Source organism: Festucalex cinctus, chromosome 10, assembly GCF_051991245.1.
Source record: "Festucalex cinctus isolate MCC-2025b chromosome 10, RoL_Fcin_1.0, whole genome shotgun sequence".
In the NCBI taxonomy this organism is placed as follows: domain Eukaryota; kingdom Metazoa; phylum Chordata; class Actinopteri; order Syngnathiformes; family Syngnathidae; genus Festucalex; species Festucalex cinctus.
This window is the reverse complement of record NC_135420.1, coordinates 8,504,928-8,519,875: the sequence shown is the minus strand read 5'-3', so window position 1 is coordinate 8,519,875 and position 14,948 is coordinate 8,504,928. Positions and strand designations below refer to the sequence as shown.

The window sequence follows — 14,948 nt, the reverse complement described above, 5'->3', positions numbered from 1 at the left end:
GGAATCTAATTGGTTGCGTCGCCGGACCGCACCGCAGCCGCACCGCAGCCGCATCCGGTGTTTACACCGGTTGCGTGTGCCGTGCGGCTGCGGTGGGGTGCGTCTTGACTGCGTGCTCCGGACGCGTCAATTTTTTGGCCAATCCACACCGGCTCCGCACAGCTGCGGTCCGGCAGCTCCGTCGCCGACCACTTCCCGCCGTGTCTCGCGTGACCGCGCGCGATCATGTGGCATTAAAAACAACGACAAACACACAGAAAGTCTGTGCTCAACAGAGAAGCAGAAAGAGAGGTGGACTTTTATTATTTTGTGGCTTTCTACCTCCAATATAAACCTCTCCTCGTCCATGTTCGCTGGTCTCTAAACCGTGAATGAGCACCTCGCACGTTAACTCCAAGCCCGTCTACGCCCACATCACGTTTTGCTAGCATGCTTGCGAAATAGGAGCTGGCGAGTGTTTTATCTTGAAAGGTAACCGGAAATTTATTTTGAAACTGCGTCGGTCTTCCTGTCCCGCTCGATGTGTTTTGTGCTAGCTTGCCATTTGCCGGAGGCCGACCGATGCGGCATCCGTCAAAAATAGAAAATAGGTCTATCCTTGCGGAAGGGCTGCGGCACGCCGCAGCTGAGACACAGTCGACACGCAAGGCACCCGCAAGCGGTGTAAACTGCACCATTCGAATGAATGGAATCTAATTACTTGCGTCGCCGGAACGCACCGCAACCGCATCCGGTGAAAACCCGGGGTGAGTCCCGGGTAACCCCGGGTTTTCACCGGATGCGGTTGCGGTGCGGTGCGTCTTGACTGCGTGCTCCGGACGGGTAAATTTTTTTGTCAATCCACACCGGCTCCGCACAGCTGCGGTCCGGCAGCTCCGTCGCCGCCCACTTCCCAACGTATCTCGCGGGACCGCGCGTGCGCGATCATGTGGCATTTCACAACGACAAACATACAGAAAGTCTGTGCTCAACAGAGAAGCAGAAAGAGAGGTGGACTTCTTTTGATTTAACCTTTTCTTCTTCTTCTGCTATGAGATTCCATGCAGCATCCTTTTTTTTGGTTGTCCTTATAAAAAGGATGTGCCGTGTCATATATTATTTTGTGGTTTTCCACCTCCAATATAAACCTCTCCTCGTCCATGTTCGCTGGTGTTTAAACCGTGAATGAGCACATGGCCCGGCGACGCCCACGTCACGTTTTGCTGAAAAGCTTGCGAAATAGGAGCTGGCGAGTGTTTTATTCTGAAAGGTAACCGGAAATTTATTTTGAAACTGCGTCGGTCTTCCTGTCCCGCTCGATGTGTTTTGTGCTAGCTTGCCATTTGCCGGAGCCCTACCGCTGCGGCGTCCGGCAAAAATAGAAAATAGGTCTATCCTTGCGGAAGGCCTGCGGCACGCCGCAGCTGAGACGCAGTCGACACGCAACGCACCCGCAAGCGGTGTAAACTGCACCATTTGAATGAATGGAATCTAATTGCTTGCGTCGCCGGACCGCACCGCAACCGCACCGCAACCGCACCGCAACCGCATCCGGTGAAAACCCGAGGTAACAGTGTCAGAATAACACTATTTGCACCAGATTTCATCGAACATTGGAGATCTAACACTGACAGATTTGCTGTGTAGAAATATACATAACTGAAAACTATCAACTTTTGGTTGTTGAGCTCCTAAATTAATTGATGGTTTTCAGTTGTCTTTAGTGTCTCCTCTTTTTGTCTTCATCTATTTTTTTGTGTCCAGAGATAGCTGTAATAAAGAAGGTAGTCAAAAATTGCTTTTGTATAATTAACTTAAAAAGAGTATGACGTTTGGGGAAAAACTCCCACAAAACACCGGAAAGTTTCCATTTTGCTTCCCTTAGAATTAGCAGTGTTGAAGTTTAAGTTTTTCGAATAAGAGCCACATTTTGATGAAGAGAAACGCTCCCATTTTGGTTAGACTACCCACACTTTTTCACACAGCCAGATGAATTCAATTCAATTCAATTTATCAGACCAGAGACCTTCCCATGCTTCTGTGGAAGTTGTCTTTCCAGCTGCGATCTCTGTGGAGTCATCCCCAACTGAATTGACTACGTCACTGTGGTTTATTGGCTGATCCTAGGTTACTTTGTTCTTCCTATTCTCCTGCCCCTCCTGACATGCACAGTGGATTTATTCAGTACTCAAACCACTAAGGCTATTTTAATCACATTCCTTCAAAGCATTTGTTCACACAAATTTTTTTCTGGTTTGTTATGTTTATAATTTGATCGAGATCTACACAAAACTGTTAGGTCAATTATAATATTGATGTCATTTTGTACATAATACATATTGCGGTATACAGGTGTATGTCAAAGTAGAGTATTGAGAAATTTATTTGAGTAGTTTTATGCAAAAAGCACAACTCAGAGATTCACTATACAGTATTCACAAAGTGAAATATTTATTTCTTGTAATTTTGATAATTATAGTGGAAAGTGAGCAAAAGCCCCAATTCACCATCTCAAAACAAAAAATAGAATATTACACAGGAACCCAATCACTCAGTGATGATGATTTTCATGCGCTTCATGTAGTAATGTGACTAGTGTGCAACACCAGTAGTGAGTGTAATATATTGAACTTCTACGCAATATTCTAATCTTACAAGATTCGGAAAATGCAATTTATTTATTTATTTTATTTTATTTATTTATTTATTTTTTATAGCTGCAAGAAATAAACACAATACATACTTCTCTGTGTCCAATGCATCTAAAGATGGCAGTGTATGAGTTTAACTTTTTTAATTTTAATTATATCACTAAAATAAATAACTTTTGACTACGTTCAAATATATTATTTGCGGTATCACTATAATATAACCTAGCTGACAGGAGGCCGTTTCTCACTGCCTATTAAAATTTGAATTTTCTACCTTTTTCTATGATCGGTGCTGTATGAGAGTGGCACCAACATAAAATTGTGCGGGTGTGGATGGGGCGGAGGATGGGGTGTTCACCTGCCGAGCAATCATTAATTTATCATAGTTGACAAGTATTGTGCACATCACATAAGATTAGTCCTTGGGTTGTAGTGTTGTTGTGTGACACAAGAGAACATACTGTTTTTTGTATGAGAATAAAGTGTACTTGCACATCCATCACAGTAAATGGTAGTGAGACTCTCACTGTCAAATAGTACAAGGGGTATTCACTCCTTTGCATGCTTACAACAATTTTACAGACAAATTATACTATTTATAGTTGCGGAGGAGAGTTGGGTTAGCACAAAATATCGTGTTACACCTCCGTGGGACATAAAAAAATAAAATAATAATAATAATAAGCACTTCATAAGATAGAGCACATAAGACGTTTATCTGTGTGCGGGACTGCAGGTAGCCATGTCACTGTGTGAATGTGCATGCAGACCAGTCGATGTCTTGCTTTGATAAGTTCTGTGCAAAGTCGCAGGTGAATAAATGTCAGCTCTTTTATGTAGAACTGGGATTATCTGAACTATAGTTAAAATCAGCGTGTAATGGACAAACAAATACATTTTGTGCCCCTTATTTTATGCATTATTTCTTCTTTTTTTTATTTTATTTATCAGCTAATCAATCAGCAATCAGTATTTTTTCTGGCATTGGCATCAGTCTAAAAAAAAAAATCAGTGCTCCCATCTGTATAAAAACTATACGGTGTAGAATATTTCTTGTTCATTAAGATAAATTCTTCTCTGATGTTTAATATCAGAGATTACCGGTATACTGTATAAATAAGCATTCTACTGTTTTTGTTCTAGGGAATTTGTAACAGCATGTGACAGGGTCAGGTTTGACGGTCAAATATGAGCTGTTGTTCATCGTTGTATGGTAGAATATTAACTCAAATATTTGTTCTGCTGAAGTTTGTTTATAAGCACATTGGGACCTTCCCCCCAAAATGTGACTTTGTGACATCTATAATGTCCTTTGTGTTTTTACTATTTTGTCTGTGCACATTTTGCAGAAATTTGCTGTATGTGAACCCGCAGAGTCTGAACTTTGCCAATCGGCAAGGCTCAGCCCGTAATATTACAGTGAAAGTGCAATTCATGAATGGAGAAGATCCAAATAATGCAATGCAGGTATGCTATGATTAAACAGTGGCATGCCATTCTTTTTTTTTTAAGGTTGTCATCATATATCCATGTTTGTCAAGTAGTTCTTACTGCATCCCCAGGTTATATTTGGGAAGTCAAGCTGTGCTGATTTCTACAAAGAGGCCTACACTTCTGTCGTCTACCACAATCGGTAAGACTGTATGTGTTTTGTCCCTTATCTATGTTTACTCAAAGTTTTCATGATTCATTTATTGGTTGAATTAATTGATCCATCACTTTTAGTTTTAATTAATTTAAATGTTACTTTAATGTGATCCCTAAAAATTTCCAGATTTCCAGTTAAATCTTTATTTTTATTTTTTCATTGTAAGAGGGCTGTTTTTGCAGTTACTTTTTTTTTTTCTCAGTTTTTATGTATTTAATTTCTTAAATGGCATGCATTCTGGTTTATTATTCACCTTTTTTATTTTGCTCAGAAGTAGAACTGATTAGAATTGTTTTCATACCCACAAATTGCAGTACGTTCCGATTGCAAGAACAGCCAAGGTTACAAAAACACTGTGGATTCTAGTGGCTTTGCTTTTTATATGCAGTACTTCAAAACTAAATGTTTGTTCCTGTGAGAAACTAGTCACCCTGTGAAACCTTTTGAAGCAAGTTGAGTTTGAAGCTCGTGCTTGATCTGTAGTATTTTTGGATATTTGCCAGCAGACAAGTGTCTCTCCCATGTTACATCATTTGAGTCTTTTAGCATCACTTGACTTTCTCTGTTCCTTAGTCTCTTGTTATGAACAGTCTTAGAATTAATTTGTCAACAATCTTCCCTAACACAAAACAGGAAAGGCATTCTTGTAACTTTGTAGAATCAAACCAAATGTCCTTCCTTGTGATTCATTTTGATGGATTTTTAGGATGTTTAGTGAATGAGAGTCCACTTTTAAACAACACACAAACTCCCTTGATCAGATCTCCTGACTTTCACGATGAGATCAAGATCAAGCTTCCCGCCTCCCTATCGGACCACCACCATATTCTCTTCACCTTCTACCATGTCAGCTGCCAGCAAAAACAGAACACACTGCTGGAGACCCCAGTGGGTTACACGGTAGGTAACAGTAGTACAGCAATGATAACCCCAGAGATTTATAAGAAATAGTGGAGATTTGTTTGTACATTTTTGGATTAATCATACACATTTGATGTAAAGGAAGTAAGTGCAGGCATATTTTTGAAGCTGTTGTATGCTGCAGCGCCACAAACTTTATTAAGTACAGTAATAGTCATTATACTTTTCTTCTCCAGTGGATCCCCATGTTGCAGAATGGACGTTTGCGGACAGGGCACTTTTGTCTTCCTGTGTCTCTTGAAAAACCACCACAATCCTACTCTGTTCTTTCACCAGATGTAAGTAATTAAACAGTTACCAATATCAATTAGAAAGGTTTATTTAATTTATACAATGCATGACGTAGGTCACGTGGTTTGAGTGGTTGGCACAGTCACCGCACAGTTCTGAGGTTAGGCATCTGAATTTGGATTCCAGCCATCTTGTGTGGAGTTTAAATGTTCTCCCCACGATTTTGTTGGTTTTCCACAGGTAGTTCAACTTTGACTCACATTTCAAAAACATGCATGGTAGGTTCATTGAAGACTCTAAATTGCACATAGGTGTGAATGTGGATGTGAGTTTGATTGTTTATTCTGTCTATATGCATGTACCCTGCTTGTCTGGTGACCAGTTCAGGTTGTCAAAGTCAGCTGGGATGTGCTACAACTCACATTTGACCCTAATGATGATAAGCAGTATAGAAAATAATGTAAGGTTGGCGCAGAGCTTAGCTATGCAGTATGAGTATTTCCAGAATGTGTTAACTATTCCCAGAATGTATTTTACACGGTTGGTAGAAATAAGAAGAAGCAATTTACTCTACATTACTTAACGAGGCAAACTAAATCAGGTTTTATTTTGGACTTCAGGTTCCTCTCCCAGGGATGAAGTGGGTGGACAACCATCGTGGGGTATTCAATGTGGAGGTAGTTGCCGTTTCAACTATCCACACGCAGGTAATCTATACATTTGCAGTAGTCTATAGCCTCAGTAACATCATCAAATCACATCTCTGATGCCACCAATGTGTGTACGTCTCACATTATCCCAGTTTATTTTTTATTTGTGCGAGATAATCTACAATGGCTTTGAGCTCATAAGTAGAAAATAACGATTGCTTTGCTCATCAACTGCTGGTCCTTATTCTGATCACGCTTGTTGTGTTTACTACACATGTACTTTTTTATTCAGCGTGAGTTATCATGGATTCTTTTCCCTTGTAGAGGCAGGACTGAGCTACCGAATTACACTGTGGACTATGTATGTGGAGCAGACACGTGGTCAACCCTCCTTAATGCGCCCACCTCCACAGTGTTGACAACTTAACCAAAGCAATTAATTAAGTGCTCTATCAGAGGCGAACCCTGTCAGCTATGGCTAATCCGTAAATCCAGCATAAGACAGGGTATCTCTGCTTTATCTTTTGATGATTCCATATTGTCTTTCGTCACTTAAAAGTGCCTCTGGAACTCCATCCAGCCTAACTGGTCATGTCATTCGTGTGGAGGTGCTTATTATGTGCAGAATACAGTAAGGTGGGAACGATAATAGGTTTGTTTGTTTTTTAATTTAATTAAAAAGATTGTGAATCGATTCAGAAGTATTAATAATTGATTTTTAAAGTTCAAATAAAACACCTAAAAGCCACTAGTGTTGTCTGCTGCATATTACACTTTCAAATATTAAAATCCAGGTTACGCTAAATCAGGTTAAGTTTAAATATGTTTAGGTATATATATTGTTATAGAAGACGTTGCATGCATTTGTTACAGCAAATGCTGCCATTGGGACTTTTTGAAATTTGTGTTGACACACAATTGTGAATAAACCAGGTTGCCTTGCCACATTAATAAAAGTCAAAGTGTGAAATAGTAATCCTTCCTCTTCCTTGAGTTCTGCAATTGTTTATAAAAGGTACCAGTGTTTTACATGGGCCTTCAAAATGTAAGCCAATGTAGTAACACATCAGAATCAGAATCAAATTGAATCAAGAGGTACCCATAGATCACCACTCCGAGTGTCCAGTGCATTTCAGAAATAGGCAAATAAAAGATTTACTTGGTTATTTAATTTCACACTGAGACCCAACTAATTGTTATTAAAGCCATTAACTCATTGACTCCCAGCCAATTTCACTGAAGCAACCCCCTTCGGCTGTTTTACTGGATTTTGACAGAAGGCCCACATAATATTGTGTTCTTTTGCTATAAAAACATGGAACCTGCCAAAAGAAAGATTAGAGTCTCTTCTTTCATCAGGAAAAATATATTTCCATCTGTTTCTGTTTTGCAGCAATTAGCATTAGAATATAGCTAAGTTTCATCATTATTCACAAATTTGTTTAGAACTAGAAATCAGCTTGTTTACAACATGGCCCTGGTTGATCTCTTATACTCGGCTGCCACCTGCTGGCCGTTTTTCTAATAACTAGCATTGCTTCAACCGTTCTCTGCAGTTCAGAGGGTTCATCAAAGTCTTCTGTATGCTCTAGCATAACAAAAAAAAAAAAACACACATAAGAAACGTATATATACGTCTTTGGGACACTTAAAATGTTTAAAATAGAACTTATTTATACGTTTTGTCAGAACAAGTCAGTTTTCCACTTGTCTATGCCTCTTTATTTTTCCACTAAGTGACCTAACCACAACTCCAAAAGGAAAGGAAAAGTAGAACCCACTGCAGTGCTTCTCAATGATTTTTTTTTTGTTACACCCCTCCTTGGAAGAAGCAAATATTGCGGTTGATGAAATGGATGGATGGATGGATGTTTCTGTGTCTTTACCTTACCTTGTGTTGTTATACCTTGCTGTCTTTTTCTAGGATCAGTACTTGGATAAGTTCTTTGCATTGGTGCATGCGCTGGATGAGCACATGTTCCCAGTCCGGATAGGGGACATGCGAATCATGGAAAACAACCTGGAAACTGAACTGAAGTCCAGCATAGCAGCGCTGAACTCTTCCCAGCTGGAGCCAGTCGTTCGATTTCTTCACCTTCTACTTGACAAGTTGGTGTTGCTTGTGGTCCGACCTCCAGTCATTGCCGGACAAATTGGTATGCTATTGCTTGATTTGGAACTGAATAAAGATGTAAATGACAATTATGATAAGATTAAATAATTGTAAGTTGTATGTAGCAATTAAATTAATACATGATGTTTCTGATTTTTTTTGTAAATGGGACTTCATAATGAAAGCAGGGTCTTTGCTGCCACCTGCTTTATCTTCCTGTTTTGTTTAGTCAGTTTATAATAGTAAATAATAACATATAATACTATATCGGGTTAGCAACACATACAATTCTTTATCACTTGTTAACAGTCACCTATTTTTAGGAAAAGCAGCAATTTATTTAAAAAAAAAATCAATGTCTAAAATTTCAAAACTTGTATTTAATCCTCTAATTTACACTGTGAAATGTCACTTAATATTTGAGGGATTTTTTTATTTTATTTTTTTTAACTAATCCCAGTCATGCACTATGAGGCCATTACTCCACTCTTGTGTACTCTAGCAATAGTATACTTTGGGGCATATTCACGAAAGGTTTGCGTCGCCTTTGCACGGCGCTAACCGGTAAAAATGGAGCAATCCGGGAGCGCCTAATTCACATGCGCAGATGGGGAAATCCGTCGCTAAGTGCGCTGCCAACCAGATTGCGCCACGGTGCGCCGGTGTTATTTGCGCTTATGTAAATTAGGTAATTTGCATACATTTGATGAGAACATGCCCACCCCAATTTAATGAGACTCATTGATATACAGCGTCTAAGTGACACAAATAACGTTTATGGAAAGCATGTATAAACCTGCTGTAACCTCGATCCCGGGATCATGACAGCAGTGCATGCCATTTGCGGCACAACATGCACGAGAGAGAGAGAGAGAGAGAGAGAGAGAGAGAGAGAGAGAGAGAGAGAGAGATAGAGAGAGAGAGAGAGAGAGAGAGAGAGAGAGAGTGAGAGTGAGAGTGAGAGAGAGTGAGTGAGTGAGAGAGAGAGTGAGAGAGTGAGAGAGTGAGAGAGTGAGTGAGAGAGTGAGTGAGAGAGAGAGAGTTTTCTATGTTTTTCTACGAATGACATCGTTGTCGTTCTCTCTGCTCTGTACAGCTTAATGGCGCTATAAACGCTTACTCTCGGTCCAACCTCGCTTTCTGATAATGTCATCTTTCTCGCAACTGTTACTATAACAACCATGTTCTTGGCGCAAATCCGTTGCCATGTGTGGTAAATCAGGTGCAAATTTGCTCCAAGCTGTCAGTTTTGTGGGCATGTTTGCGCTAGTATATGATTAGAGCATTATCCTTCGTGAATAAATGGGTAACTGGGCGCAGACTGCGGGTGCATTGTGGTGTAATATTTCGCGCTATTGCCGGACGCAGCGCATTCTTAGTGAATATGCCCCTTTGTGTTTTAGTTCTGTCTAAACCTGTTCGTGCTTGTGTGCTTTTTAGTGAATCTTGGTCAGGCATCATTTGAAGTTATGGCAGCCATTGTAAACCGCCTCCATAAATACTTGGACACCAGCCAGGACATGCATGGCCGCAACAGCCTGCTTTCTTCATACATCCACTATGTCTTCCGGCTGCCCAGCACTGATCCCAACTCGCCTTCGCCAGGTATTTAATTATATAGTCTTTAACCATCCGTCTTTTTTTTTCTTGGTTTTTGCTTACCTCATCTGGTATTTTCATCAAACGTCTGTCATATTTTCTTTTTTTTTTACATTTTACTTTCAACTGTTTCCTTTCTTTTCTTTCCATATTATGTTGCTTCTGTTTGCCTACTAAGACATCAATTCATCCTTAACAGGTATCTATGACAGTTTTTAATAGATATGGAAAGTGGTTTTGCATTTCGTAAGAATGTTTTGCATTTCTTAATTACTACTGTAAAGGCATTTATTGGTTATTATGCAAATTATGTCCATTAGCTGCCAATTGAAGAATAATTGAATACTACTACTATGACACTTTTGTTTAGGGGAGAAGGCGCAAAACCTGTTAATTTCCTGTTTTTGCTTGTAAAGCAAACATTTTTTTTTTTTTAAGGTTAAAGTATCATATATCAAATCCCATTGGTATTTTTGGAAGATTGTTACCCACTTTCTACCATAATAATCTAAAAATCAATTTATGATAATCCAATGGCATCCATCCATCCATCCATCCATCCATCCATCCATCCATCCATGTTCTAAACCACTAATCCATATTTCACTTTTTGTGAAATATGTTTGGGTCAATAGATGGATATATTATATAGGTAAATAGTAGTGACACCCCTCATATCCCAGGAATTATATTTCCCTTTCTTTTTATGTGTTGTCTCAGGCCCTGGAGGGCTTGGAGGTTCTGTTCACTATGCCACCATGGCTCGCTCTGTTGTTCGACCAGCCAGCCTTAACCTAAACCGCTCTCGTAGCCTTAGCAACAGCAACCCCGACATCTCCGGTACGCCCACCTCTCCTGATGATGAGGTTCGCGCCATCATCGGCAGCAAGGTAAACCCTTCGAACATGTATGTGTCACCAACACTTTTTATAGCCAAACTGAAGAAGCTTAATTTGTTCCGTTTCAATTAAGTAACACAAAGTCATTGCACTGTCTGGCTGCCATGTTCCTACTGCACTTGTTGAATAGATTTAAATAAATATTTGTCAAAAATGACATCATCATGTCCTGTTTACTTTGTAAGGTAGTTTACAAAAGGTTTTAGAAAAGGTTATTGCACTGATTCAGTACTTTTTAGCACACATCTAGTCACCTGCCTTACATGCGCACAGTGACCCTGAGGTCATTTTTATCAGCATGTACACTAGACATAGTATGTAAACACAAGTTTGGACATCTTATCTCTCTAACCGCTGTAACAGCAGCCTGACATGAGGGAAGTTGTGCATTGGGTTAAAAAAGTTAAATCGGAGTATTTTCATTGTCCTACTTCTTAAGGATTTTGGGGGGGTTCATATTACTGTCCTATAGTATTATGATTGCACTTATGTGTACATGTATTCAGCCCCAACATAACTGGACTAGTGTGGGAATGATGTTTTGTGATTCTCATGTGATTGTGCTGAACTTACTTATTACATACATACACACACATATCTACTCATAATTGCACTCTACTGGTGATTCTGAGAGAGGAGAAGAACTTTGTGTTTACACAGTAGCACTTTTATAGACAAACGTATCCAGAAATAGATTTTTTCTCCCCCGGCATTTTTGCTGAACAGACATCTTATCTTTTGGGCCCTTCATCCAGCAGTCCTGACCTCTGAACCTCTTTAACCTGTGATTCCTTCCCTCCTCCTTACCCTATGCTGCTCGCTTGTTGCCTTGCTTCTTGCCTGCCTTGTGTCCTTTGACCTTGGCACTCCTAGGGCTTAGACCGGTCCAACTCGTGGGTTCACACCATGGGCTGTAAGAGTGCCCCTTGGGGATCCAGCCCTGGGTCTGCTCCAGAAACCATGCAGGTGGTTTTATGAATGACTGATCCTCAGCTTTGCTTCTCTTCGAAAACAACTCATCATACTCACCCTGGAAGAATACTGACATATTTGGAGTTTTGGTGTTGTACATGTACTATGATAGTTTTCTGTTTTAAACATGTTCATTTTATTTGTGTTGTCATGATCATATCCATCTTGACTGGTTTGAATATTCCTTATAATTCCGCTGGTGGCATGACAACAATGGCTAAATGTTTTTCCTGTTGCTCCACATATAGATGTTTACAATACCAAAACTTCCTAAATATTACGGTACTCTACTAAAAATCATAACCACAACCCTCCCATGATACCATGCATGGGTTTCACACTTGCCCACTCCACCTCACACGTTAAATGTAGTGCTTCATCTGAGATCCACTGTGATGTTTCTCACTAACACCTCTTTTTCTTCCTCTAGTGTTTTGACAATGGCTCTTTACATGGACAACAGTCATTATAATATATTGCCATTATATATTTGGAATATAATGTTGCCTGGTGTTCATATTCACATAGAGCATAGTAATTGCACTTTAACCCCTTTTTGAGTTTTGCAACATTTTGCTCTGGTTAAACTTCTGTTTAAAATTTTTAATGCACGCCAAGGTAACTATGGAAAAGAATACTTGTGGTATGACCTTGTAAACGATATTCTGAAGGCAGTATACTGTAAAAGCAACACAAGCTCAATCAAAGTATAGTCTTTTCATGTGGAAAACCCCAAGTTCTTTATGTATTGCTGTCCATGTAAATGTAGACATTGTATTCTATACTGACATTTTTTGTTGATTGTTTATTTGTTTAAGGTACACTTTATCGACTCATTCTCCCAAATAATTTGTGAAATTCTTCTGGTTTGATTAGATGCAGAGAAATTAGAGAAAAATATTATTGTTATAGGCATCCTTCCCCTAGGCAGAATTATTTTAGTCATTTCACCTTAGTCACAATTTTGTCATCCTGATCCTCTTTTTATTTATTTTTTAATCCCATTCCATTCTAGACAGTCTCTGTCTTCTACTAGTCTCTCTGCCCGACTTCCCACTAACCCCTCCTTACATTCATTGTGTCACTGGAGCATGGAAGTGTCTGTTGTGTATTTGTTCTTTCGTCTGCTTCACTTTCCATCTTGATGTGTGTCTGTTGTCATGTGTTGTTGTAACTACCGGTACTAATTGCCATAAATGTGGTTATTTTATATATTTTAATCATAAATCACAGCCTGGTAACTACTCTTCAGTAACAGAGCATGTGAGCTTTTAACTTTTGATTTTAGGCTGCAAAACCCCCTTATCCTGAAGGATGAAGTCTGGCACGAAATTTGAAAGGGCTGAAAAAACAAAAACAAAAAAGCATACTTCAATTCAAGAGGGAAAGAAAGATCACCATTTATGAATTTAAGATTCAGTATATTATCCAGCGCTTCAAAATTGTAGCCATGTCCTGTGTGTAATTGTTTTGCGTCCATGTCCGTGTATGTCTATGATACCACAAAATGGTTTGTGTGTATTTGTCTGTGTCTGTCTTGTGGACCCAGACACCTTTTGCTTTATGCTAAGAGGAAAAGGTGCAACCTCACACTCCAGTTGCTCCTCCACTAACTTTGTTGTCACGTTCCATTCATTCCACCCATAGGCCATGGAGCGCTGTGGCAATCGCATGTCTTCGCACACAGAGAGCGCCAGTTTCTTGCAAACTTTAACAGGACGGTTGCCCACAAAAAAGGTAGAGCCACTTGCACTGGGGGAGGAAACCAACCCACCCTCTTCTTGCCTTGTCACATGTCTTGTCTGTGGATGAACAGTATCGCTCTGGATTGGTCAATGTTGTATTTGTTGGATGTGGCGTCTTGCTGAATGTCACTGATCTGCGTCTTGTTCTGAAACTTTAAAGGAATATTGTAATGTTTCATCATCATGTTTCCCACCACATGAAATTATTTTAGTCTTGCGAATGCTGAACACATTGTGCACTGTTGTTTTCGAATGTGCATGTTGTGTTCATGAATGAACATCCTTTTAGCTTGCTGCAATACCACATAAGCCAAGTTAATGACATTGAATATTCATTTTGACGGCACAATGAACAAGTGGTTATCACATCTGCCTCACAGCTTTGAGTTTGGGGTTCGAATCTGGGCTCCGCCTTTCAATGTGGAGTTTGCATGTTCTCCCTATGCATATGTGGGTTTTCTCTGGGTAGTCTGGCTTCCTCCGTCATTCCAAAAACATGCCAGACTCTACTGACAGAGACAGAAAAACAAGACTCGAAATTGTCCCTAGGAGTGAATATGAGTGTGAATGGTTCTTTATGCCCTGCTGTCAACTAGGCCAGGGTGTCTTGCGCCTCTCGCCCATAGTCATCTTGGATAGGCTCCTGCTCATATATCCTAATGAGATTAAATGGTATATAAAATAAAGGTATTGTATGGATATTAATGTTCTCTGGAGCATTGATTGCCAGCCATTGTGCTACTGTGCATTAGCTGTGCTGTCAGAATTATTAGAAAAGTAATTGGTTAAAAATTATTTGCTAAAATGTCTTTGTTCATCTTTCTATGCCATCGACTTGACAGGCAGAACAATTTAATGTTCTTCACATATCCCATATGGTAGAAAGTACATAATTACATAACAGTAACCTGTCTACTCACAAGATCATCGTTATTTCAATATCTTATGTATACTTTTTGTTAGTCCCCCAACCCACCTCAAACCCCCAAATGTAAAAATGTGCCTTGGCTCAGTAAGGTAATGAAACTGCTCTCGACTGAGCATTCCTTGAATGAAACTTCCTGGGTCAGTACAGTACTAGTATCTACGACATAAAGAAGCAGAGTATAAATTGTATCTATTTTTAAATGTGGAATTTGGGCACTGAGCATTCTTTTCTTTACGTACCGGTATTTGGTGGCAAGACTTGCAAAATTGTGGTCTTGAGTATTTATTGTTTTGTGGTGAACATTTAGGGTTTACTCCAATGCCATGAGAGAAAACACAAGGACAGTTAATTAGTTTCACCACAAAAAGGTAATATTTCTTCATGTGGAGTTGCCTATGATTGCAAAACCCCTTCAGACATTTCAAAATTACACACACTGTACGCTTGATTTTTACTGGATTGTAGTATATTACTGTAATATATACTAGGGGTGTGAATTGCCTAGTACCTGACGATTCGATTCGTATCACGATTCACAGGTCACGATTCGATTCGATACCGATTAATCCCGATACGAATTTATAAGTCGATTGTTGCGATTTATTTTCATTC

General features: G+C 39.6%; 1 protein-coding gene across 22 annotated transcripts in view; it reads left to right on the top strand.

Moving 5' to 3' along the window:
* The window catches only part of dock7 (dedicator of cytokinesis 7), a 58,897-nt gene that overhangs the window by 19,771 nt on the left and 24,178 nt on the right, over positions 1-14,948 (top strand). For 10 of the 22 annotated variants that reach the window (XM_077535209.1, XM_077535208.1, XM_077535203.1 and 7 more), the window contains exons 15-25: positions 3,980-4,097; positions 4,193-4,263; positions 5,040-5,178; positions 5,376-5,477; positions 6,051-6,137; positions 8,005-8,236; positions 9,634-9,798; positions 9,971-9,991; positions 10,513-10,682; positions 11,565-11,657; positions 13,311-13,400. In XM_077535209.1, coding sequence (XP_077391335.1) covers positions 3,980-4,097; positions 4,193-4,263; positions 5,040-5,178; positions 5,376-5,477; positions 6,051-6,137; positions 8,005-8,236; positions 9,634-9,798; positions 9,971-9,991; positions 10,513-10,682; positions 11,565-11,657; positions 13,311-13,400 — 1,288 coding nt within the window. The remainder of the gene's footprint in view (positions 1-3,979; positions 4,098-4,192; positions 4,264-5,039; positions 5,179-5,375; positions 5,478-6,050; positions 6,138-8,004; positions 8,237-9,633; positions 9,799-9,970; positions 9,992-10,512; positions 10,683-11,564; positions 11,658-13,310; positions 13,401-14,948) is intronic. The other 12 variants (XM_077535213.1, XM_077535207.1, XM_077535224.1 and 9 more) reach the window with 4 other exon arrangements.